We start from the raw sequence: 24,609 nt of genomic DNA, 5'->3' as shown, positions 1-24,609 counted from the left end.
AAACTTGAGTTTAACCTGGGTGGAAACCTGATGCTAATCTCATCCTTGGAGAGTCGTTCGTCGTTGCCAGCGATTCAAAATTCGGATTTATAGAAAACAAATCTACAAGAATCCATTTTGAAAGGTCGAACAATCGCGTGAGCGCGATTCTTTATAAATCAGAGATTCTGTATCGTAGCTGGTCTCTGTTTTCGGGAGCAGTGGAGCCATTTTTGAGGAAACCTTTTGGCAAGCCGCGCGACAGTTAGATTTACGAGGAAATTTCTCTGCCAAGCAGCAATATACTTTCCAAGCGTCGCTTTCGGAGCTTTTACTTCGAGCACGCGTCTAGTTCGCTCGACTGATCAATTTTATACGTCGACGGGCACTCGGCGTTCATTCGAAAACGTACAAATGTCAATTTGTGCGGGATTGTTGTAAGCTCTTTCTCCGTCTACGAGATCTTTCTCTGACCTACACGGTAATTGTCTTTTATAAGGAATCACATGGACGAGCCAGTTATCAGAAATTTATTACTATCGTCTTACTAATTCAATTAGAATTACAGAACATAAAGGTGCAGGTATCCATCGATATGACGACAAGAATCGTACCATTTACGAGCGTCGACTCGCTTGGGTGGTGACCAATTAAGCAGAAGACATGTGATTAGAGAAAATTAAAATTGTTATATTTTTTTAATGTATATTTTCGGTGGTGTTATCGAATGGCGATGTTCTCTTGATGAAAATGAATCCAAACACGACCTAATTCTGACTACTTTTAATTTTAGTTTTTTAAAACCATCCATAAAAATCTAAAAATTATGTGAAACTAAAAGTCGTTCGAATTAGGTCGTGTTCGGACTCATTTTTATCAGGGAACCATCGCAGATCTGTTGATAATACTCCCACGAAATTTAATTTCTTTCTAGCCTAATTTAATTCAACATAAATGTTTTTATTAAGTACAAGATTCAAATTGATTTTGTTCAATAAGTTTCTTTACCTGTTTTCAATCGTGGAATAGTCAAGGAAAGAAGGAAACAAGGAAAACTCGACGCACAATAAACTCTCGCTCGTACCTCGAGGTTACTCTATTAAAAAAACAAATACATAATTAGAATATAAGCTATGTGAAAGTACTTATCTGATTCGTATGTATCATAGGATGATACCTTTATTTCATCCATTGATATAACACGTTTTTCGTTACTTAATCGACTTGAAACGTGAATATTACTCGGTTACTTAAATGTATCATCGTTGGAAACAGCCACAGGAACCTTTGTTCTTTAACATAAATAAATTTTATTAACGTATCAAAGTGATTTGTAAAGAAGAAACGAAGGCAACTTAAAATACTAAAACAAAAATGTCACAAGGACGAGTGCAATTCGTTACAAGCATACTCGAAAGCAAAGATACAGACTCAAAGAATAGATTATAGTTGGCGTTTTCTTCTTAATCTTAATTCGTTTGTATACAAAAATTTCTAGTGTTTTCAACCAGAGTTGGGCACAATTCTAATCGATAAAATTAAGTATTACATTCGTCGTCATGTAGCACAATAATTTGATAACGGAATAACGGATACAAAATTACTCATCGTTTACTCGCGTTATCTTTTATCTAAATGAGAGTTTTGCCTATCTCTGCTTTCAACCATTCCTGGTGAATACACAAAAACAATGTATCCATGTGTTAAGGGTACTCGACTGTAAATCATTCGCTCGAGATGAAGATCTCCATTAGATGAGCGTTGAACGTGCGAGAAGGATTACTGAAAGAGACTTTTAAACTCGATTGTCAGCCGTTAAACGTACAAAAGGGTCTCAATGTAACATTTAACTCGTAAAACGTAAGGATTCTGACCAAAACTTTAGTATATACTTCAGAACTGAGATTAATACCAGGGTCTCGATCTGTATTACGGCCTGTAGACTGTATAGAGCGAGTGTAGAGTAACAAGTACACGTTATTAGAGAATTATACATTGTTGAGACGTGAACAAAATCTATTACGTAGGCGTGACGTGGGTGGCGTAGCGAAATATAAGCCTCTTGGTGGATCGAGTGGTAATTGATTCGATTTTTTACGTTCCAATAAAGGTGACTGCAGTTATGGTATTCTTAACATGTTGCTTACTTAATGATTAAGGATTTTACAAACTCGTCCTACTCAAGTCAGTGGCGTAACATGTCTTTATGTTGAGGTCTTTTAGAGGAAAGTAGATTCTTTCCGCTAAACTTCATCTATTAGACAGATTAAATTAGTAATTTTAAGAAATTAATTTAAAGAAAGATAACGGAGCAATAGTCATTCCAAAACTTATATTTTTTCAGAAGTATAAAAAATTATGTTTGCTATTACACACCCTCGGTTACGCCACTGAAACCTCTCAGTCGTCACTGACATATCTAGTACTTGAAGAGATACATTGATTCGACATAAGCATATATTACACTATAATTTCTACAGCTAAATATCTAATTAAAAATTCTATATGAAAATCATTTTAAAACGACTAGTACATCTCTCTGCCAAAAAGTATTCATACTTTTTCTACTTAAAACGTCTTAAGAATAATTAAAGATCACAGAATTGAGCTTTTAATAGCTTAGGACTTAAAACAACTTGGCAAGAGGCTTATACGATCAAATGAACTTCCAATATCCGATGTTCCTCGCGAAACCGATTGCGTATCGTGAAATTCGAGTAGTTTTTTACAAAGGCGACGGATTTTAAAGGTTTAATTAATGGATGTTACGCAGACGGCCGCTTAGTGGGTAAACTCGTGTTTCTATTGAAAGTAGCTGCTGTTTTACGATAAGAGATTTATCAATTCCGCGGCGCGGTTCGATATTTCGTCTATTGCAATGACCAACTTAATAGATTGCTCTATGTATCACGATACATTATTTCTTCTAGTGAATTTGTAACAAATAAACCATTAAAGATGTCTTGGATGAACCTTCTCATTTTTCTTGGCCATTACAAGACACCAGAAGTAAACCTATCGCGTTTAGCAATTATTTCTTATAATTCTAAAATCAATTTGTAGACTATCGAAAACATATGAATTATATCGTAACACGAAGCACATGCGAGGAATCAGAATACAGGTGAGAGTTGTCATACTTTTATTCGCCGAAGGTATCCATTTCCGTGAAAGCTATATTATTGTCGAGACTGCGAAATTAACATACACCATTTACAAAATAATGTTGTTAAGTTTTCAAATCGTTGATCACAAATTAATTATAATGACTAATTGCGTATACTATAAATCTGTACATTTATTTTGTTCGTATGTCATTATTTCAGAATTATAGTTGCAATAATAATAATAGTAATAGTAATAATAATAGTAATTATAATAAGAATAATAATAACAACAATAGGTATCGACGATATGATTACATCCAAATGATAATTGGCAATTTCCTATCTAGTATCATACAGCATTTCAATAATTTATACGAAATCATTAACGGGATCCATAATAACTCGTAACGCATGTTCAGCTAGCGCAGGAACTCTCAACGCGATTGGAAAAGGAGAACAAGCTGCCGATCGATATCAACTCACTCCTCGCATCAGTCTCTCTCCTTGTACACTCGCAATTCAATAAGCCTCAAAATCAAAGAGAAACTATTAAACAATTCTTTCGTTTACAAACGCATTGCTGACATCAATACTTAGATACTAAGCATCAAGAAATGCAGCAATGGGTGTAATTTTTATCTAAATTATAATTACGTATGACACGAAATTACACTTCACATTTAACAAACTTCCTGTTGAAATGTGCGATCAACAATATTCGTTATTCAACGCGCCATATCTCCAACGAATTTCAACGAAAACCCTAAATTCTATCGAACGTGAATCTGATCCGTTTGCCCAAGTAAAATTGTCCGACCAAAAGCATTTCCAGGAAATATATATCATTGATACTATTGCGAATGACTGCTCTATGAAACAATACTATAATAGAACACAAGTTTTTCGTATAAGGTTAGGAAGACTATATTAATTACAAATAGAATTCGTGCGAAACAATGTGATTCAGAGTGAACGTAAATCGGTGAAGAAATTCGTTAAGCGAACCTTAATTCTAAGAGGATCGAACATTGGATCCGCTATGCTGCCTAAGAAGTTGACACACCAAAGTAATTCTTAGCGAAGTAGGTCGGATAATTTGTGAATATAGCGAATGGGAAGACTAAAAATTATTAGGACGATTTTCTTATTTTGTAGATATCTTTTCTTTTGTAAGCTCGCACACGTTAACCTCCTAGCATCCTCGTTATGGATATATACGCATGCAAGCACCGCAACAATAAAACAAACACGCATACGCGCACGGACTCACCCGTCAAAATACCGTTCACCTGCAAGGGGAAAAGAAAAAAAAAGTGATGTCTGTGATGTATCGATAAGATAACAGTTTAAAGGTAGGCAAGAACATATTGACAAGTATTGTACAGACGTGGACGAAACGAATTGATCACTATTCAGAGTTCTGAAAGAAATTCAATTTACACTCAAGCGTAATCGAACGTATTCGAATAAAACTAACGCGATGCACTTTTATGTTAATAATAAGTAGAAGCTGACTCGTCGTTCAATTTTCCGTATATACACGTAATAGCTTAATATAGAACAGGGCGACTTTCTCATTCTTCGAAGAGCCATATCTGTATTCGTTTCATTGCAAAAATGGGAGTCGACGATTTCGAATAATACTTAAAATAAGTACACTGGACGAGTTGTGAACTTATGAAATTAGTGCGATTGCAAACCAACTGACAATCGATTTTTCGTAAAGTTAATTGTTCGCATCAGGAGGAATTACTGCAAGGAATGAATATATTATTAAAAACGACGTATAAATTTCGAAGGAAGAAAAATAACAACTTTCCCAATCAGGAACAAGTCTTGCACCTTTTGTTCGTTTTTTTTTTCGCTCACATCTCGCATCACGTATCACGATAATTATGTTATAAGATGCTCTTTGTACGGGCACATCATTCTCATCGTCGTATTTCATAACAAACGACCAGAATCCTTCCGTCCGAAATGGAAAACGAATTTAAATAATAAGACACCCTCGGACAGTCATTTTTAATTTTTAATATATGTTGCATTTATATTGCGTTTCGCGCATTCGAGCAGACCTGCTATTGGAGGTCGACGCCTTCTTCGCAGATCACAAAAGGAAAACTGATCAAATGCACGATGTTCCAAAGTTTGAGGAGCGTTCCATAGACGGCGTTACGACCTCGGCCCACAACTCACACGTAAAGGTACCATTGTGTCGGACGTGGAAGTTTAAATTTCAAGTCACTTCATCCGTTACACTTCTTACAAGACTTCGCGCGACATCACGAAGCGTACATTCTGTTAATTTCGTGTTGATATCGTTCTTGCACCGCTTTCCTCTTAAGCTTGAACGCGGCTGTCACTAGTCCTGTATCCGGGGACCATTGTTCCGAGCACAGCTTCACAGCGCCAGGAATCTCGAATCTCTGGAGTTTGCCTAACGAAAAAAAAAAATCCAACATCGTTCGTATGTGAGAATCCATGAGAAATAAATAAAACGATATGTTAAACATTTACATTTTTTGGCTTGTTCGATCAGCTCTTGCAATATAGCTTTCTCTACTTGTGGGTCTTCGCACAATTCCTCGAAAGTTTTGTTAGTAATACCGTGGTTCTTGGCAATCTCTTCAAGGTAATAATGATTAGGTACCACTAATGCTACCGTGTGGGTCTTATGCGCATCTCCGTAGACACAAATATTCTCCACGACCGGAGACGTCTTCAATTCCGCCTCCACTTTCCCCAGGGACACGTACTCACCAAGTTGCAGCTTCACTAGATCTTTCTTTCGGTCTGCGAAGATCACATTAACCAAGTTATAGAAAGTTATAATTAGAAACAGTAGTAAGACGTACGAACGTAATATAAAATTCCCGATCGTACCGATAATCTTTATGCACCCGTCTTCGTGGCATTCTCCAATGTCACCCGTTCTGAACCATTGCCTTCCGTCTTCCTCGAAGAAGTCTTCCTTCGTCTTCTCTGGTAATTTGTAATAACCAGCGGAAACATTTTTCCCTCCAATAAGGATCTCACCTCTAGGATAAGGTTTATCTGTCACCCTGTAACCCGCCTCTTCCCAATTTTCCAGACGAATGTCGCAAACTGTCGTTGGGGCTCCTACCCTTCCCGTACTTCTGTCGTGTGCTTAAACAAAAATGTCTCGTTTTAAGCAATCCTACTTTCGAAATGTCATTTTTTTCTATCATGAAATACCTACCATCCATAACAGTAGCACACGAGGTTGTTTCCGTGAGACCGTATCCCTGCGTGACGGTAACGCAAAGACAAATTTTGACTTGGGTATGGGTGTCCGGGGACAAAGGTGCACCACCGCAGAGTATAAGTCTGACTCGTCCACCGAGAACTTGCCTCGCAGCTCCAAAGATAAATTTGTCAAAAAGTGGCGTTTCGTAACCACGTTTTGTCCATTTCAATTTGTACTCGTAGGCAAAGTTGAAGATCGCTTGTCTAAACAGACCCGATTTCTTTACTTTCTCGTTTATTCCTTTCGAGATACGGTCGAGGATAAGCTGAAAGCATGAGCGATTATTAAGAGTTCCTATTATCATGTTATAAATTATTATGCATTAAATTGAAAACTTACTGGAACGGAAGTTAAACAGGTGGGGTGTAAAACAGACGCGTCGCCCTTGGATCCCCTTTGAATTTTGCTACTGGAATCGATCATAGTAAGGGGCGAACTGTATCCAATAGGCACACCAGTTAGAAGACATACGCTTTCAGCGAGAAGTTCGAAAACGTGGGCTAAAGGTAAAAATCCAAGAAAGACGTCATCTGATCTTATTTCCACGGCATCGCAGAAAGCCTGAAGTGTGTAAATTATATTCGAGTGAGACAGGAGAACACCTTTCGGCACTCCAGTGGAACCAGACGTGTACATTATAATCGCTGTGTCTTCTGTTTGTGGTAATTCCATGGATGCTGTTGATGTATTGCCTTTTTTAATTACGTCAGAGTATGGTATAAGTCTCACGCCATCCTACAGAATAAACACGATTAAAAATTATAATAACATTCACTTGTATTGGCTTACATTATATTAAATTTGAATATTATTTTCCTTTAAAATATATCTCATCTATTTTCTCATGAGTTCATTCAATACATTTGCATGTGAAAGTTACTTTACATTTTATTGGTATATTTATTGTCGATCAATTAATATTAATGTAACTTAAAAAAAATTAGCTATTTCCAACAAGCGCTAATATAATAAATTAACATGCCATATAAATCAAATTGAATGGCACGATAGTATAACATATATAGCTTACCTTGTAACCAGTTGTGTCCGTAGGTTTCAGCTGATCCTCCATATAAATCACCGTTTTAACGACGGGCACCTTTTCCAGGAGCCGTTTGAACTTCGGCAATAAATCATGGCTGGTGATGACAGTGTCTACTTCCGTTTCATTGATACCATGAGCGATAGCATCGTCGCCCAAAGTAGCATAAATCGTGACTACAGTTAAATTCTGTCTAAAGCATCCATAGGCTGCTATCATCCACTCCGCCCTGGTCTCCGCGAAAATCACAATATTCTTGCGTACCGTAAGCCCCAATTCCCTCAAACCACGACTGAAGGAGACTGTGAGCCTGTCCACATCTACATAGGATTTCCATTTGTACTCTCCCATTCTGTACTGCGTAAGAGAAATAATTTTCAATTAGTACTCAAATGTTAATGCAAGCTTTATTATTTAATATCACGATTAAAACTCAACGCACTGAAGTTACACAAGTTCTATAAAATACCGCAGGTCTTTACCTCCTACTAGAGGCTTTCAAGCAAATAATGCCATAGTTCAAAGCCATTAAACGTTGCTCGTTACCTCGATAAATATTGCCTCTAGCTGGCATGTACGCTAACACGTTTCTACTTAGGATTCGATTTTCCTTTGACTGATCGGATAAAAAAGCATGTCAGTTAGGAAATTGAAAGTGGCCCTGATACCTGTATAAAGAAGCACGCTACCAAAGCGCTCCCTTGCTTTGTATGAAAGCATACTTTCTCATACGATAGTTAATATCGGAATTATTGAAGCTACTATAGGTGGTTCAACCTGTTGTATGTATGCTTCTTGTGTAAAATACTTCAGGCCATTATCTCTTACATGAAACTTCTAAGCAAATATTAACATAGTTCAAGGCAATCAAACTTTGCGCGCTATCTCGACAAATATTAGCTTTAGATGGTCTATACTCCGATACAGATTTCTACACAGAATTTTATCTTCCTTTAACTGATGGGATAAAAACTTAGTCCTGTTCGCAAGTTACACAAGTTCTATAAAATACCTTTTTAAATATTCTACCATTGGGCTGAAGCTCGTCCTCGTCGGCGAGGATCTGCCTGGTACCGAGGCACCTTTTATCCCCGTGGAGTTTCGAGACCCAGGACAACATTTTCACGAGGGTGTCGATCTTTTCACGCTTGAGGGCAACGTGCATGGGCCCCGGGGAGTCAACGCTCCTGTAGATGACGCTGTGCTCATCCTTGGCGACCGCCCGCGCCTTGACTCGCCTCGACGCCTTCCGTTTCTCCCAAGGTCGTTGGAGAATGAGGTAAACGGGGAACGTCAGCAGGTCGTACACGTACGAAAGCGCCTTGATCGCGTTGATCGCTCCGATAATCCAGAAGCCTTCCATTTCCCTGGAAAGGAGGAACGAGGCTATATAAATAATGTTTTTACTGTCGTCGGCATCCTCGAGTCTCTTTCACGGTTCTTGGCCTCTGTGGTTAAGGCTTCCGTGATTCGTAAGCCGTGGTGCCCTTTTAGAAAAGGTTTCCAACGTTTCGTAGCCATCGCAACTGTGGTGCAGGATGATTCTGGTAACTGGGCCAGGTTACGGCTCTGTTCTAACGAGGAACATCCGCGAAGTGTCCCCCCCTTGGTTTTTATGAAACTTGTCGGGTTCATAGCGCGGTCAGAAATAGGGAATACAATATTATTACGTAAAAAAAATATTGTGTATGATTTATCGAATGTTGGTTTTTTTTGCCAAGGTCATATTTTGTGAGATTTCAAGGTCATTGACATTTTTTTTAACCGAGGTGCATTTACATTACTGTGATATTGTAACCCATGCAAAGACTATGAATAGAATATCTTAACTTTTGGATGACCTTCCGAGCAATTCTTTTTATGAAGTCATTATTTAGTGATTTATTGATATTTATAGCGTTTCGTGTAACCACCAGGATTTTTCTTCACGGTGCAAATAAATTTCCAATGAACAATAAATTAAACGCTTTGTACGGTGACAATTTTCCCCATTCATTTAGTCATTCACGGTTCCGTAACAACTTAAGTGTATATTCAACCTATTTATTTCATGAGGATTAAATTGATCCCACCGTACAAGTTATGTAACAAGTGTCTTTCACTCTAGCAGTTGTGGGGCCAGCAGAGCCAAGCGAATTGTAAACAGAGTGACAACTATGTTTCTTTGATGATGAGATTCTCGATGGTTAACGAACAACACGGCTTCCGATCACAAAGACCAAGGAACCTTGACTCGTTACAAACCGCACTTGGGTATTGTTTGAATAAATATTTATTCAAAAAGCACTGGTCACTATTCATACACGCTCAATTTGTTCGTGAATTCAAAAATACCGTGTACACATGAATTTTCATTAAGGTTTATTCTAATATTACCGCCTGACTCAGCAAGTAACAAATAAAATTTCACATTCGAGTAAGAATGCAAATTTACTTAAAGTATCCACGCTCAATTTGTTTACGAATTTAAATATACCGTGTCCACATGAATATTCATTCACAAAATGTATGCAATCATCGCCTGACTCAGCAAATATCGAATAAAATATTGCTCAAGTAAGAAGAAAAGTGTGTTCAGTCGCTCGCGACTAAATATCGCTGTTTTATTCGTCATTCGAAATAAAATGTACCCAGATAGAACGTTTCGTCTTTCTCAATTCGTTGCAAGGTCGCATGCTAGTTTTCTCGATATCCTTGCAACGACTCGTGGCGTAAATAATAACGGAAGCTATCGACTCGAGACATGCACTGTGCAAAGATAACAGCGATGCAAAACGATTTTACATTCGAGTGATTTCGTAACCAAAGTGATTGGTAGTGCCAAGCAATCGTGAGCTACAATCTTCTGTTCATGCCTGTTTCGTTGGTTACTCTCGCACGCTGAGCGAACCGCATGCGAATGTCGACCGGAAGGAGGATCCAATGCGTAGACGGACGTGCAAAGGGGAAGGCGTGAAACGAGAAAGAAGAAAAAGCCATTTGTAGAGTGTCGATAACAATGTGTTCAGTGTTTGCTTAATCCTCTACTGTATTTTATCTGTCTACCTACTACAATACCTTTTGTTTGATTAAGATTAAAATGTCTAATATCTACTTGTAGCCAACACCACCAGAAAAAACTTAACAGAATACAATTTATGTTTTCTACTTTCTTAAATTGATTAGTTCTCGATTTATCGATATGGACATTTTTCTGTACGAATAACGATAACGTGGAATTATTTTCCAGTGGAGATTATGTTGAAGGTGCTCGTTCATTTTTAGCAAATCATGGTTAAAACAATCTTTGTCTGTAATTGTTTATTTACACAGGACATCATTCTAATCTCATACTGAGTGTTATTTACAATTTACAACAATCGTTAAATTTTTATTAGCCATTATCTTCGTACCAAAAAATCTCCAGGTCCGTAAGCTAAAGCTTAGTACTAAATAATTATTACACCTTGCCAGACAAATATTATCATTTCTGGATAGGTTGAAAATCAACTTTGTATACATATGCAATCTATTAGATGAATAATACTCTTGCGTGGACCATTCCTCCTGTTTGCGTAGTTCGCTGTTTCAACAAAACCGGCGACGAATTATGTTCACCTTGGGTGGCGTAAGATCCAGAAACACTTTCGTGAGCGAACGTGAACTTTTTCGAATGCTTCGCGACCAACGTACCGTGCAAATGCACGTTAGTAAGGAAGAACGCGTTATGTGTGAGCATTCCGAGCGTGGTTCACAGTCTAGAAAAGTTTCATTTGCGAGGTTAAGTATCACTTGTGCAAATAAAGAGATATGCCTTCCTTAACGCAGTAATTGCACGGAGCATTCGAAGGCTGATTTTCAATGAAACCATGATTCGCTTCGATCGCGATTGTACGTGTGTGTATACTTCAAGATTTATTCACCGAATCGTGGAAATCGATCCAATACACCAATCGAGCATTATTTCGAAACTGACTTTACCAACAGGTAGCGATTGTACATATAATTAAATTCAATAATACTATTCATTTTCATAATATTAGTATTATTCAATATTTATTTGATCTATTAGAATAATTTTCAGATCAATATTTTAAAATAATATTTCATAATCCATGTAATGATGGGAACATAAAGTGTTATCTTAATAATAGATAACATTATCCTAGCAAAACCCCGATAAATAGGCTACCAATCAGTAAAATGGTAAGATGTGTACTGTTTTTTTATCCTTGTATTCATAATGAGCGTGTCTAATTAACTCGAAACACTTGCGTCGGAAGATTCCCACATTTCACATTCTTTTACCCTACGTTAATCCTACACTCCGTCATACACCGAGTGTCCCGCAAAACTGAATTACATACTTTCTTGCATACTTTCTTCACTAAAAAATGACGAAGAAACCTTCACAAAGCTAGATGCTGAATAGTAAAACGGTGAGGGTGTTGACCTTGAACGCCCAAATTTTTCATCTCAGATTCGAGAAAAGTATTTTGCTCGCAGGAACAAGCCTGTCGACGGGAATATAAAAAGCCCTTCGTTTTTACCACACAGGACGAAAAGTCCATGTGCGTGGCACGAACTCAGCTCCACGCAGTCTCGACAACGGTTGTTGCGTCTGTCTCGAGCTAACGACGTTCAAAGTCCGCAGAGATATTCGAATCTCGTGCACTTGTTTCATGTCACGCCACGCTTAGACTCGTGTGCGTACCAGTCGCCATTGCACCATACATACAGTGTCCTATTGAACTTTGTCCGACTATATTGCCGAAATGATTGGATGTATGCAGGAAAACGTTAAACGATGTTGCATACGCGTGTTCTTTTTTTCTCATAATTGAAATTCTGTATACTTTAGTCTGGCGATTGGGAAGTCATTTATCTTGGTCAGTATGAAAGCGCTCGCTTGCGACGAGTTAACGATAAAATTACTGTCGATCAAGCCATACCTGTTCGAATACGAATTTATTAATAATTACTATTATTAAGGGTAGAAATTAATTCTCTGCCCTCAGATTCAGTCTTTTGCAAGAAGAGACCTAACATATCAAAAGTGTCGACGGGGGGACGGTTCGCGGCACTTCTCCTCGGACTCGTCTCGAGATCGGTCGCGTCGACGGAACGCGTTTTAGACTTTTGTGTGTGTGTTTTTTTTTTGTGCGTTTGGGTGTTGAGTGCTGAATGATTTGTTCTGAATAATAATACACGTTAGGACAACCTACAATTTGGTTGAGTCCTGTCACACGCCTGCCTCCTTTCCCTGACATCTTACATTTTTATATTTGTAGTTTAAGTAAAAGATATTGACTCGTCATTTTGTTAAGTTATGTTGCCAACCTTCTAAATTCTCAAACTGATTTTCATTGCAATGAGTTTATATAAGTCTCAACCGGATAGCCCTTAGCAAGGACCTTTTGCACTTCATCGTGGACACATGGAACTCTTTCCACGAGGTTGTACAGCGATATGATGAATGACAGGACACCCAATCAGTAATTTGTATGCAAAACTTTGCATATCACTTGCTTATGTATCACGTCCATTATACTTGTCGTTTCCGCATAATATTAGAACGAAGATATCTAGCTAAAAGGTAGCAATTATGACTCTGTCTAATTTATAGTATTAGGTTGTCCCAAACGTTTCTTTCGTTTTATTAATAAGTAATACATACACAATATTTTATGTCTAATGTTACATTATTGCATTGTGTACGATTCATTTTGCTCCATTATTGTTACAACATCAACATCTAAGAAATTAAATTATCTATTTATATAAACACTGCCACACAAACTAATCGAGTGCAAATTACGAAAGAAACTTTTGGGACAACCTAATAAAAGTAACTTTTAAAATCCAAAGTGATTAATCTCGAGTTTGTTCACATCGCTTATGCCTCGCATCTGATGTAAACGTACTATAAATCTTGGTCATAGTATAAATATAATATTGTATTACGCGTGGATAGCACTATCTACTCTAGATAAAAAAGAAAAAACTATTATGTAAATTATAGTCTAAAGATCAAAGTCAGTATCGAATTACGTCATGTAAAAATGCGAGAACGAGTAATTAATTTCCCGGTTCACTCGCCAAGATAAACTATCATTATTTCTTTCGTGTTCCCTCGTTTCGAACTATAAAACTTTCGAGACCATAAATTATAACGCTAGATTTATAACGAAATGTTATAAATCATCGTATGTCACGATTTCTTGTTCTTTTGAATATATTACCATACTGCGTTTAGAGATTTTGCATTTCAACGAGAACAATTAATAAATTTACATCTTATTCTATTTTATCGGTCACTTCAAATTATCGTACGTTAAACTTTAGGTTATTAAAGTTTATAGACATTACAGAAATATGTCTGAAATAAATCTGAAATAAATAAAGACTGTGTTACATAGCGTTGGTTTAAATTCAAAGCTACTGTTTTCATTAATGCAAGGCTAAACAGGAAAAATGTGCTCATGCACATGCATAAGTGGGCGTACATGCGTAACGAAATTTAGTATACAAGAGCATAGAGTGTAGAGAGAATAAATTAGTTGGGAATGTCAATGACTGCAACGACTCACTGTTTATCCTCCACGATCATGGTGGCAAATTCCTGTTGCCTCTTAGTTCCAAGAGATACGCACTTCCGGTACTGTAAGAGGAGTTGTTTTGATGCGATTTAATGACACTGCAAGAAAAACCATCGCCAAAATCGAAATGGTTAATACGTGTGAGTAGGACGGGTCTACTCTACCATTATCGCTTTCATCAGCAGTTCGAGGGTGATTACTAACATTGTTCTCGACATAAACGCCAATTTTTTCGCGATTACGATCGCAGCTATTCCCTCGCGTCCTTGAGATGCTAAACGAAATGCGATAGCGATTTCTCAAGTAAAGCGGTCGTATGACAAACGCTTAAGAATAACAAAGATCCGGAGGTGCTGTGTACGCACTTTATGTGGGACGATATCAGCTGTGGAACAATCTGCACATGTAAGTTCATGGACAGTTTTTATATGATACGAGTCACCACTTTTTGTGTTGACAATTGGCGATAAACCACATGGCGTCACTAATCTAATTGAACTTTAATAGCTCTAAACGTTTAGAAATAAATTATTTATATAAACGTAGGACATCAATTAAAAATTATTTATTGAAAAAAGAGAAATTGGAGGTCTTCTTAGACATACATATACAGGGTGTCCCAAAAGTCGGGGAGGAGCCGGAAATGGGGGGTAGCTGAGACGATTTTGAACAACAATTTCCTTTGCAAAAATGTCGGATGGGGCTTCGTTAAGGAGATATTCAGCGAAAACCCCGACCAATCAGAGCGCGCGTAAACCGTTCGAGCGGCCGCGCTTGTACGCGAACAAGTGACTCGACGTGCATTGAAGGATATTGACGCTGCCGCCTAGCGCGTAGCCTTCGCTACCACGGCTGCTCCAGCGGTCTACGCGCGCTTTGATTGGTCAGGGTTTTCTCTTAATATCTCCTTAACGAAGACCCATCCGACATTTTTGCAAAGGAAATTGTTGTTCAGAATCGTCTCAGCTATCTCCCATTTCCGGCTCCTTCCCGACTTCTGGGACACCCTGTGGACCCATGGAACGGATTGCATTGAATAAACAAGTTACACAAATGTTAGTGTTTTATGTTCTTATTGGTATTGATTGATTGAATTTTTTACCGATTACGTACGAATAATTATATAAATAAAACGTGACCTGATTAAATGCTTGGTCCGATAAACAGATTGCATATGCTACGTAATGTGTTGAACGTAACGTGATGTCAAACACAGAGTCATGAAAATTGAGGGAATGTATTTGTGCGATTTTCTGGAGTCAGACATTTTTAAATGCGTTCTTTTTTTAACACTAGTGTGCATGTGTCAATTCCTAATTTATTTTAAACACTATAAGACGAGGGTAACTCAATTGTGAATGAATAAAATATTTGTTATTCACATTTATTTATACGAAACATTTCCTTAGAAGTCAAATCTATATAAAAAGCCAAATACGCTGCACAAACTGAAGAACTATCTCACTATTTACCTTTTTCTAATTCTGTACACTCCATTAACCAAGGAACCAGTCAATAATTAGAGGAAGAGTGGGCAAGTCGAGAAATGCTTAAAGGCACTTTGTACCTCCACTACATTTATACCAAATTCAATAACTCCTAGTTTCACAACAGAAAACTTCCAAGATACCTTGCTGTTTGGTTTAATGGAGTCAGTATTGTATTACAACTTGGTTCCTTCACTAACGAGAGTCAATATCATTACAAATGCTTCCTGCATCTGTGATAAGAACGGAACATGGATTCGTAATACAAAACAATGAGATTGACAATAGACTTCCTATTTTATAATATTCGTATATTAAACTGAAGTGGATATTTGTTTACTATCTAAAGGAACGCATAGGATTACAGGAGACCTCGGTTATTAATAATAATAATAAAAAAAAAAAAAAATGTATAGTCCAGAGATCTTTTATTCTAAAGTCGAGTGTGTTCGTATTTAATTGTAAATCCGTGAGATAGCGCCACTGAGGCGTTTACTAAAGACTTGAACGAAACATATCCTCCACCTTCACTTTCACCTTCACCTTCACCTTCACCTTCCTTTCCCCATATAAACACCTTTCCGTCTACCGCTTGCCAACTGTCAGCTACTGTATCGTAATACAATACGTTATAAAAAGAAACGCTCTAATCTCGTGCCAGAATATTCTCCCTACAAGTCGAAATAACGTCCCAATTCGGCACATAAACAACGTCGAGATTGTAACAGCAAAAAAATGATGAAACGATTATTTATAATATCCTTTTCGGTTATGTACTGAATTTGCGTTGTAGACATCGTTTTGTAGGTCACAGAACACTGCTAAGATGGTTTAACTCGGTTGCAGTTTTACGGCTCGGCTGCGTAACGAGTTGTGAATCGGTCAAGTGCACTTTACCCTCAATGGTACGACCACGTGCTGATTTATTTTGTGCACAAACACGAATACGCTGGAAGTGCGACCAAAAAAATGCAAAGCAAAATTAAGCTGACGTTGAAATTAACATGTATTATGAAATTATGAGAAAGACGTATAGCGAGATCGAGTCGGAACAAACCTAAACTGCTGATAACTGAGTTGAAAATTAATAATTGTAATAGTAAGTCGTGTTTTGATTTTATTTTTATTTTATTGCCTATTGGATTTTCATGATTAATTATTGAGAAATGATCATTGCTCTCCTTGAAAATGAATAACAGTATTCAAATTTTGTCTTTCTTCGTGTAGGAGTTTGGGAAATAAATAACTGATAAGGTATCTAGGCATGCATCACAATGAATAGTTAAGATAAAAGACATATTTTTCGTCGATCAATTGATTGATAAGAAAGATTGTACAGACAAGGGTTACGGGGATCTTATTGAATAATCAAATGTCTACCTCAAAGTTGAGCGTGTTTCGATTAAAACGGCGAATAGAATATTCTCGAGAAAATACAGATTTTTACATTTATAAATATCCATATAAGTAATCCGATTGATATCAAGGGAAAATCTTCAAGAAATTACGAAACGATTCTACAAATAAGTAAAATAATCATGTATCATAAAAGTGGACAAAATATTATCAACAAATCAAAAATATATTAATATTTAAGCTTCGATATCGTACAAAGTACCATTAAAATATTTCCCTTTCCACTGCGTTTATTGTTTCAATATCAACCACGTGACACATACGGAAACAACGATCACAAACAATAATCTCTGAACACAAATCAATTAAATAAAAAAAATTCGTTAGATAAATTGAAATGAAAGTAACAAAGTCCAATACTAATCATCGTGTGTACACAATGAAGTGATGTCACAGACGTGAATCTCCCGATTGGTGGAATGACATTGGTGACTCAATTCTACCAATTGGAATTTGTGACACGCTTCTGTCCCTGACGTCACGTTACTATTCGGTTGAACGGAATAAAGTCCAGCCTGGCTCGAGCAGATTCATCCCGATCGCCCGAGACAATGTCGGTTTCTACGAAATTGTCCGAATGAAAGAAGCAAAGAGGAAAAATCGCGAGTAAAGTTCACGCCAAAATTAGAACGCTTCCAAATAAATGCTCATATCGAGACAACCACGACTACAGAGACGGAGGTGAAAAAAAAAAGACGACAACAAGTTGAAAGGGCCACTCGTGGAACCCCTGTCCTCTTTGAAAATAGACAACCGGGTCACTGAGCGACGGTTCCATCGAGTTTCGCGTATATACCGGGTGTTCGTTCTATTGTCCAGCTATTTTCTCAAGAGTCCATGGAGCGGGGAGAAAAGGAACAATGTAAATGGACAAAGTTTGAGTACTTTATGCAAAGAATTATTTCCTTTGTTGACTTAAGGAAGGGAACCACATTAGGAGATCAATTTGAAGTATTTTGCGTGATTGGTTTGTTGTTGATTACTTAATTTCGTTGTTATGAAAAACTGTCATTTATTAATAAATAATCTGACTGACGAGACAAATTTCATGACTGATTGGCACAGTAACGTTTAAGATAACGGGATGTTAAAAGTGAAAGACATAATAAATATCTTGTAGATAGTGTAAGTGGGTTCAAGCAACGGTCAAAAGTTCAGAATTGATACCAGTTATAACGTGGATCTTCTATGTACAGTGGGTGTAGAGAGTATTCGTACACCGATCAATTTCCAAAACAACTGTATGAAATTGTAATTTGTTAACTTATTTTTTATAAACTATGACAGTCTACATATTCTCGGAAATCTCTAGAATAGATAGATTACAAGAAAATAGCTATTTATGTAAATTGCAAAATTAACAAGAGAAAAAGAATTTATCGACAGAAATGTTGAAGCAATAAGTATTCGCATAACTGTTTAATTTTTAACACTTGATTAAAAAGAATTAATTTTATTGATTACTTTTGATTTTATAATTATTGTAACTTTTCTAAGCATTAAATTAAACTAAATTATTAGTTATTCGATGTGGAATCTTTTTCCATTCCTCTATTAGAACCTTTTTTAAAAGTACTTTATTAGAAATTTGATATTTTCCAATTCGTACGGAGCAATAAACTAGTGTGTTTACGTTACAAACTCTACTCTAAATGGTTCGTCATAAGATTCGTACAAATACTTATTGCTTCTATACTTTTATCCACTTTTCGCATTTCTTCTTTAATTTCACAAATTATATTAACCAGTAAATGTTGTTTGGACTATATCTATCTTAGAGACTTCCAAGAATATGTAAAATATCATTGATTATAAAAAAAGAAGTTAAGAAACTACAATTTCATACAAAAGTTTTTTGGGAAATTGATCGGTGTACGAATACATTCTACACCCACTGTATATGTATGTAAATATATATCTAGATACACATACACAAGTTGCATATAGGTGCAAGTGTACACCCTGTATATACGAATACAGTGAACAGCCTAAATACATGCGTGTGTTATATTCACCCAACTTCAACCTTGAACAATACTGAGGCGTCACTCTAAAATATTTTGACGATTTCTTTCATTAAAAATTAAAATAATTATCAATATGCCTTTCCATTCGTTTGTAATTGTAGTATAAATAAAGATAATAACAACGAAATACGCACTTTGCTTAGACGTTTGGCACAGAAATGCTTCGAAAGGTACAGAATTTCTACACCTAATACTTCAAGAGAGAAAAAAAATAAAATACCCACCGAAGTGCTCTATGTGATTAACGTTATCTGATATAAAGTTTACTTATATAAATGACGAACAATCTGGATTACATGGAATTATAATAAAATATCTTATCAATTCTTCTAGAAACATCTTCCTTTGTATGATCTATCACGATCAGATCACTAAAATTTCTCGATAACAAGTTTAATGTCGATTTGAACGAAAATAACTCCAAGCTAGGCCACGTGCACTAGACAGTTTATGGAAATATATTTATCTGAGTTCCAACAAACTTGTAAAATATGTTTGCGAATACATTAATCAAATTCAAATTGAGGCGAACGTTCGTAAAATTTATGTTAACCATTTACAAAAAGGTGTGCGGGACATAATAGAAGTGTCAAACGAAAATTAATATAATCGTCTTACTACCATCTTACTATAATCGTGTATTACCATCACGGAATGGTGAAGCTCCTGCTTTCCTAGTTTGTGTGATATTGACAGGCTTCTAAACCGTTTACGTCAAGGCTATGGTCCGTAACCATTAACGGGCGCCGTTACATATCAGGTCAAAACCCTATTTACCGTGCACGGGTCAAGAAGTATTGCCCACTCAAGGCCACCGAGCGATTATCCCCCAACAAATTTAAATCGATAACAGATTTAGTTTGTACTTGCGAATATATCACTTGGCCATCTCTGATTCGAATAAGGCACGAAAACAAGGAAACGTAATTTTAGTAAACAAATTCGTAAAAATTTCGACGCAAAAGGGCGAAAAAATTAGCGGAGATAATAACGGATCCGCTGAATCCCAATGATAACGAGCTTCGCGGCATTGAACATCGGACCCTGCATAACTCAAGTTACGCTTAACTTGAGCCAAGGTGAACGCGGACTTGACGTGTACGATTAGCATACATGCATCACCGTTACGGGTCGTGTTATGTTTACAATATCCTATCGAAACATATCCCTAACATTGCCACTGGTCGTCTTTACCGACCGTGTTCAAAGAGTCGTTAAACTGTCGCCCAATGATTAATTGATTCAAGGAGGAAATCAAATTAGGAATCCGAGTATTAAAAGCCGTGAAAGAACAATGCCGTGTTTCACAAGGAATTACTGGATAAGTTGGAATGTGTGGGCAGGTGCGTTATGTGGTGCAGCACCCAGTCGTCATTTTTCCATAAATCTGACCGTTTCTTTATTCTTCATTCACCGTCTGATATTTGAACGCATCTTCGTGGTGAATAACTCCTCTTTGATCGAAAAAAGCAATTAGCATTCCCTTGATGTTGCTTTGACTCTGCCGCCCATTCTTTGAACACTTTCAGCTGATGCACGACCACATTTAAATCGGCTAAACCGTTCTTTAATTTGAGTATCATTCATGGATTCATCGCCATACACTTTATGTATCATTTGGATGATTTCCGAACAAGAATGATCAAGTTTTTGGCAAAATTTAATGCACACTCTTTGTTCGATGCGTTCAGTCATCAAAGACGGGTTCCAGAGGATATAATAAACGAAAAAGCACGACCAATGGAGCATCGATCTAGCAGAGAGGAAAGATTTCGTGATACGTTCTCATTACTAAATAGTGCAGCGAGCATGGGACCAAAGTATACTATCCCACCGGTTGTTTTCATCCACTCCACTGTCGTTGGATACCATTTCTATTGTCCCGCACGACCATGTATCGGATGATACTGGACATCGCCATTCATAAAGTCACAATAATGGCCCTTCCACGAACACAAACAGAATCCTACTCGAATTCCATTATCCTACGCGAGACTTGAACATGCAGCGCCAGCGGGGCAATCACAAAAAACACTGTGCACTTCGATTACGACATATGTACAGTAAAACCTATTTTTGTGCTGTCCTTTTTTATGCGATTTTGTTTTTGTGCGATTTATTTTTATGCGGTATATAAATCTTAGCGGCGTTAGCACCAGTTTAATGTTTCCTATCAATGTACATATACATGTTGTGGACGAACTCTGATTACGTGGTTTCCTTGACAACGATGTATCTGGACTTCGCGATACTCTGTTCCTTTATTTTAAACAATCTCCTGACAAGGAAGAGTCAGTTACGTACATATTGTCGCTCGACGCGCGAACGGTACATATACGCTTCGTATTCAGAGTTTTATCCGCGATTCACGTGATCAAGGATTCATTTTATAGTGAGATTAAAGGTAAATAAATTAGTTACTTTTGTTTATATTGATATGTAGTATTTATGATTTTTATTTTTATTTTTTTTTTAAATCCTACCTTCAAGCGACGAAAGCGATTTTCAACCAATTCATCACAAGAAGATGCGCGTTTTGGATTACGACGAGTAGCAGCAAACTATTTAATGTAACAATTTCTCCATGTATATCTACAATGAAGAATTAAATAATTTTACAATTTCTTTATGTCTAATTTAATTATTTAATTTAATTGAAAGCATTCTCTCATCTATTTCATAAATCATTTATGTATTTTCTAAGTCCGACTTTTTTTACGCGGTACCTATCCGCCGCATAAAAAAAATTTTAGGTAATATATCGTACAAAGTTATTTTAAATATGTAAGAATTTATCAAATTTTCGAATATTTTTTTGTACGATTTCTTTTATGCGGTCCCTATCCACTGCACAAAAACAGGTTTTACTGTATAAAGAATCATGAATTATACCTACGAGGCATATTTACGTACGACACGATAAATGCTTTACTTTTGTGTATAATAATAAACCTCCAACCGACGAAAGAATTAATTATAAATACCACGATACGGATTTAACTTGCAAATATTACGTGCAAAGAACCTCTGTTTAAAAATAAACTTGCGACGAGATAAGAAGAAAACAACTGATCGAATTTCTAATCGAAGATCTCAAAACTGAGAAAAAAAAAAACAATTTTTTTCCGCAATACTTAATGCCATCATTTCGCAAGTAATGAAGTCACCGTGTCAGAGTTCATAATTTTTTGATAAGCCGAGAGATACGAATCAAAATAGGTCAACGTATGTAACGGATTTACAAATAGTCACGTACGAATGTTTTTGGGGTGTTTGTAGAGTCAGAGGGTCAAACTTTGACCGATAACAGTTACCCTCTAGGTTTAATGACGGCTCAGAAAGTAAAACAGTGCGCGAGCATATGTGTACCTTTCTCTATTTTTAGTTACAACGGTCCACAATGTTTCACGCGTTGTTGGTAAATGAGGGGAATCCGAATCAACCTGTACGATAGAGCTGTTTCAAATATTTGAAACTAGTCGAGGCGCGTACGCGCCTACGCGCTAGGTAATGAAACGGTTGCATAATCTGTCCATTCATCGATAACAGCGCTGATCACCGACTGCGCACTATTTGACCATGAATTCAATATCCGGCGGAGGGATCGATGACTTCTTTGCGGAGAACCGCAAATAGAAAAGCGAAAGTATTCCTGTGTTAGAATAAAGGAAAAACGACATCAACTGACATGCAATATCCATCTTGCAAGATACAAAAATGTTCGATTCTTGAAAAAATCGTTTCTTTAGATGCTAACTATATTAGGTGTAGAAATTAATTTTATTTCTTCGTAATCAATGATTTATAATTCTAGTTTAAACAGAAATACTTATTCGAATCTTGATAGATTAAAGTAATCATTGGAGAATGACGAGCAAATATTTCTAATTGAATTTGAATTATAATTAATTCAATATAAAGTCACGGAATTCATTTCTTCGCCTAATACATCACATACACGTAACACTGCGGATTTTATGCATTTATAACGTAGAATAATATACAAATTTATTTTGAATAAGTGGACATACGTTTTAGTTACAATTAGAATGCGTTTATCATAATTGCATACAAGTCTAGTAATAACTATTGACAAGCCATTTACTTAACGGAAGTCGATTTCAAGATAGTAAATATCGCCTGCTTTTGAAGATATGAATTCGAGTTCCATTTATTTGTCACGTTCATATAACAAAGAAAAGAATTCCACGTGAAATTCAGAAAGAAATGAAAAAAAAAAGAACAAAATCAACGATTCACAGCAACCTGTGTCAATGGAGATTGAGTTTTGGACTCCAAAAATCGATCCGTATCGAAATCGATAATCGGTTGAAAAAACGGTCCACTACAAAGTCGATTCAGAAAAGAACATTTAAATACGATTTTATACTGTAACGGAAATCTGCGTTAGGACGGAATTACGCGTTTTCAATTTGAAAATCTTTGGAACGGGGTAATAAGCCAAGACCATAGCTTACCTTCTATATGCTTCTAATGCCACCATGTATCCTGGCCTTTTCCCGGTCTTCCTTCAAACCAATTCGTCGATTCCGGTCGACCGACAGTTCCGTATTCCTACCGCGATCGTGAGAGGAAATTATCACTATTCAAGAATCAAGAACGATGAAATGTGTGGGGTACTTATACCGATGCCTCTAATGTGCCGTGTTATGTTCATGGAAGAACGGAGGGAAGAGGAAAGAACACGAGGGACAACCAATCACAATGTGACGTACACAGTGGTGGTCGTCGAACGACTGATTTTGTATCGGAGCCAGTACCCCCGTTTAGGGGACTTAGGATGCCTTGATAATGTTCGATCTTTGATCTTCGTTTCACACCACGGGTTTCCAATCCCCCATGCCTTCTATATTGCTCAATCTCTGCGGAAGGTAAACGCGACGAACATGTGACCGTGAGACAGCTGTATGACTGATCGCGTACATCTATGTTATCAATATTACGTCAAGAACAAGATCAGCTTTTCCCCCTCGACAAAAGATGATAGATAAAGAATAAACGGATACTTCATCGAAACATGCATCGTCGAGGTGTGTTCTTGTTATTCTTACATTTGTCACGCTTATCGATCGTAAAGATCGAATTTCTTTGGATCGTTCCTCGGTGGAGAACTATACGTTCCGATGTCTCTTTGTCACTTGATAAGATAAACGAAAAAAGACTGCTTAATACCACGTGTTTTCCGAACACCAACGATTCCACCGATTCTACACTCGCGGACGATATCACGTAATGCGCACTTGAAAAGTGGCTCAGTATTCGCGCGAATAAGCTGCGAATGATATCATTTCTTCATCGTCTGGAGCACATTTTTCTGTACACATGTCAAAATTTTAACCTATCCAAACATTGACCAACCGTGAGAACCGAGTAAATTTCAACGAAACTGAACGTGCCGTACCCTGACACGCACTAACGCCAGCGCGAAATACCGACCACTCTATACATACTCGATTCAGATGCAGCCATCTTGCTATTCGTGCATTTGAAACTGAAGGAATCAATGAGGGAGCTATAGTGAAATCTGTCGGTACGAATGCACGAAACACCATTGCATATACTTTGGGAACATTGTCGATTATATTTCTCGACGATGACACGATTTAGTCTTAATGGAATATTAGGAAAGACTTGTTTAAAGTTCGCCACGAATTTCGATTTAAAATTTCCCGCGGAATTGTCGG

General features: G+C 37.0%; 1 protein-coding gene and 1 long non-coding RNA gene across 8 annotated transcripts; both read right to left on the bottom strand.

The window, feature by feature from the left end:
- Nucleotides 1-5,097: 5,097 nt before the first annotated feature.
- On the bottom strand, nucleotides 5,098-24,393 carry LOC128885962 (fatty acid CoA ligase Acsl3). 7 transcript variants are annotated; one of them, XM_054140422.1, is made up of 10 exons: nucleotides 23,977-24,393; nucleotides 13,966-14,072; nucleotides 10,252-10,276; nucleotides 8,409-8,763; nucleotides 7,385-7,753; nucleotides 6,694-7,089; nucleotides 6,307-6,619; nucleotides 5,970-6,233; nucleotides 5,604-5,879; nucleotides 5,098-5,523 (listed from the first exon to the last, which is right to left on the bottom strand). In XM_054140422.1, the coding sequence occupies exons 4-10, from the start codon at nucleotides 8,757-8,759 to the stop codon at nucleotides 5,369-5,371; spliced, it is 2,124 nt and encodes a 707-aa protein (XP_053996397.1). In that variant the 5' UTR covers nucleotides 8,760-8,763; nucleotides 10,252-10,276; nucleotides 13,966-14,072; nucleotides 23,977-24,393; the 3' UTR covers nucleotides 5,098-5,368. The 7 variants fall into 7 exon arrangements, with proteins under 7 accessions (XP_053996397.1, XP_053996391.1, XP_053996394.1 ...); XM_054140416.1 differs by lacking the exons at nucleotides 10,252-10,276; nucleotides 13,966-14,072 and adding an exon at nucleotides 23,383-23,479 and having other exon boundaries at nucleotides 23,977-24,392; XM_054140419.1 differs by lacking the exon at nucleotides 10,252-10,276 and having other exon boundaries at nucleotides 23,977-24,392.
- Nucleotides 21,350-23,376, bottom strand: LOC128885975 (uncharacterized). The gene is made up of 2 exons (XR_008459710.1): nucleotides 22,274-23,376; nucleotides 21,350-21,496 (listed from the first exon to the last, which is right to left on the bottom strand). It is a non-coding gene; the product is annotated as an uncharacterized LOC128885975 (long non-coding RNA).
- Nucleotides 24,394-24,609: the final 216 nt, after the last annotated feature.

Source organism: Hylaeus anthracinus, unplaced genomic scaffold, assembly GCF_026225885.1.
Source record: "Hylaeus anthracinus isolate JK02 unplaced genomic scaffold, UHH_iyHylAnth1.0_haploid 11982, whole genome shotgun sequence".
Taxonomy (NCBI): Eukaryota; Metazoa; Arthropoda; class Insecta; order Hymenoptera; family Colletidae; genus Hylaeus; species Hylaeus anthracinus.
The sequence above is the reverse complement of the archived record's forward strand: the minus strand, read 5'-3'. Positions and strand labels throughout refer to the sequence as shown.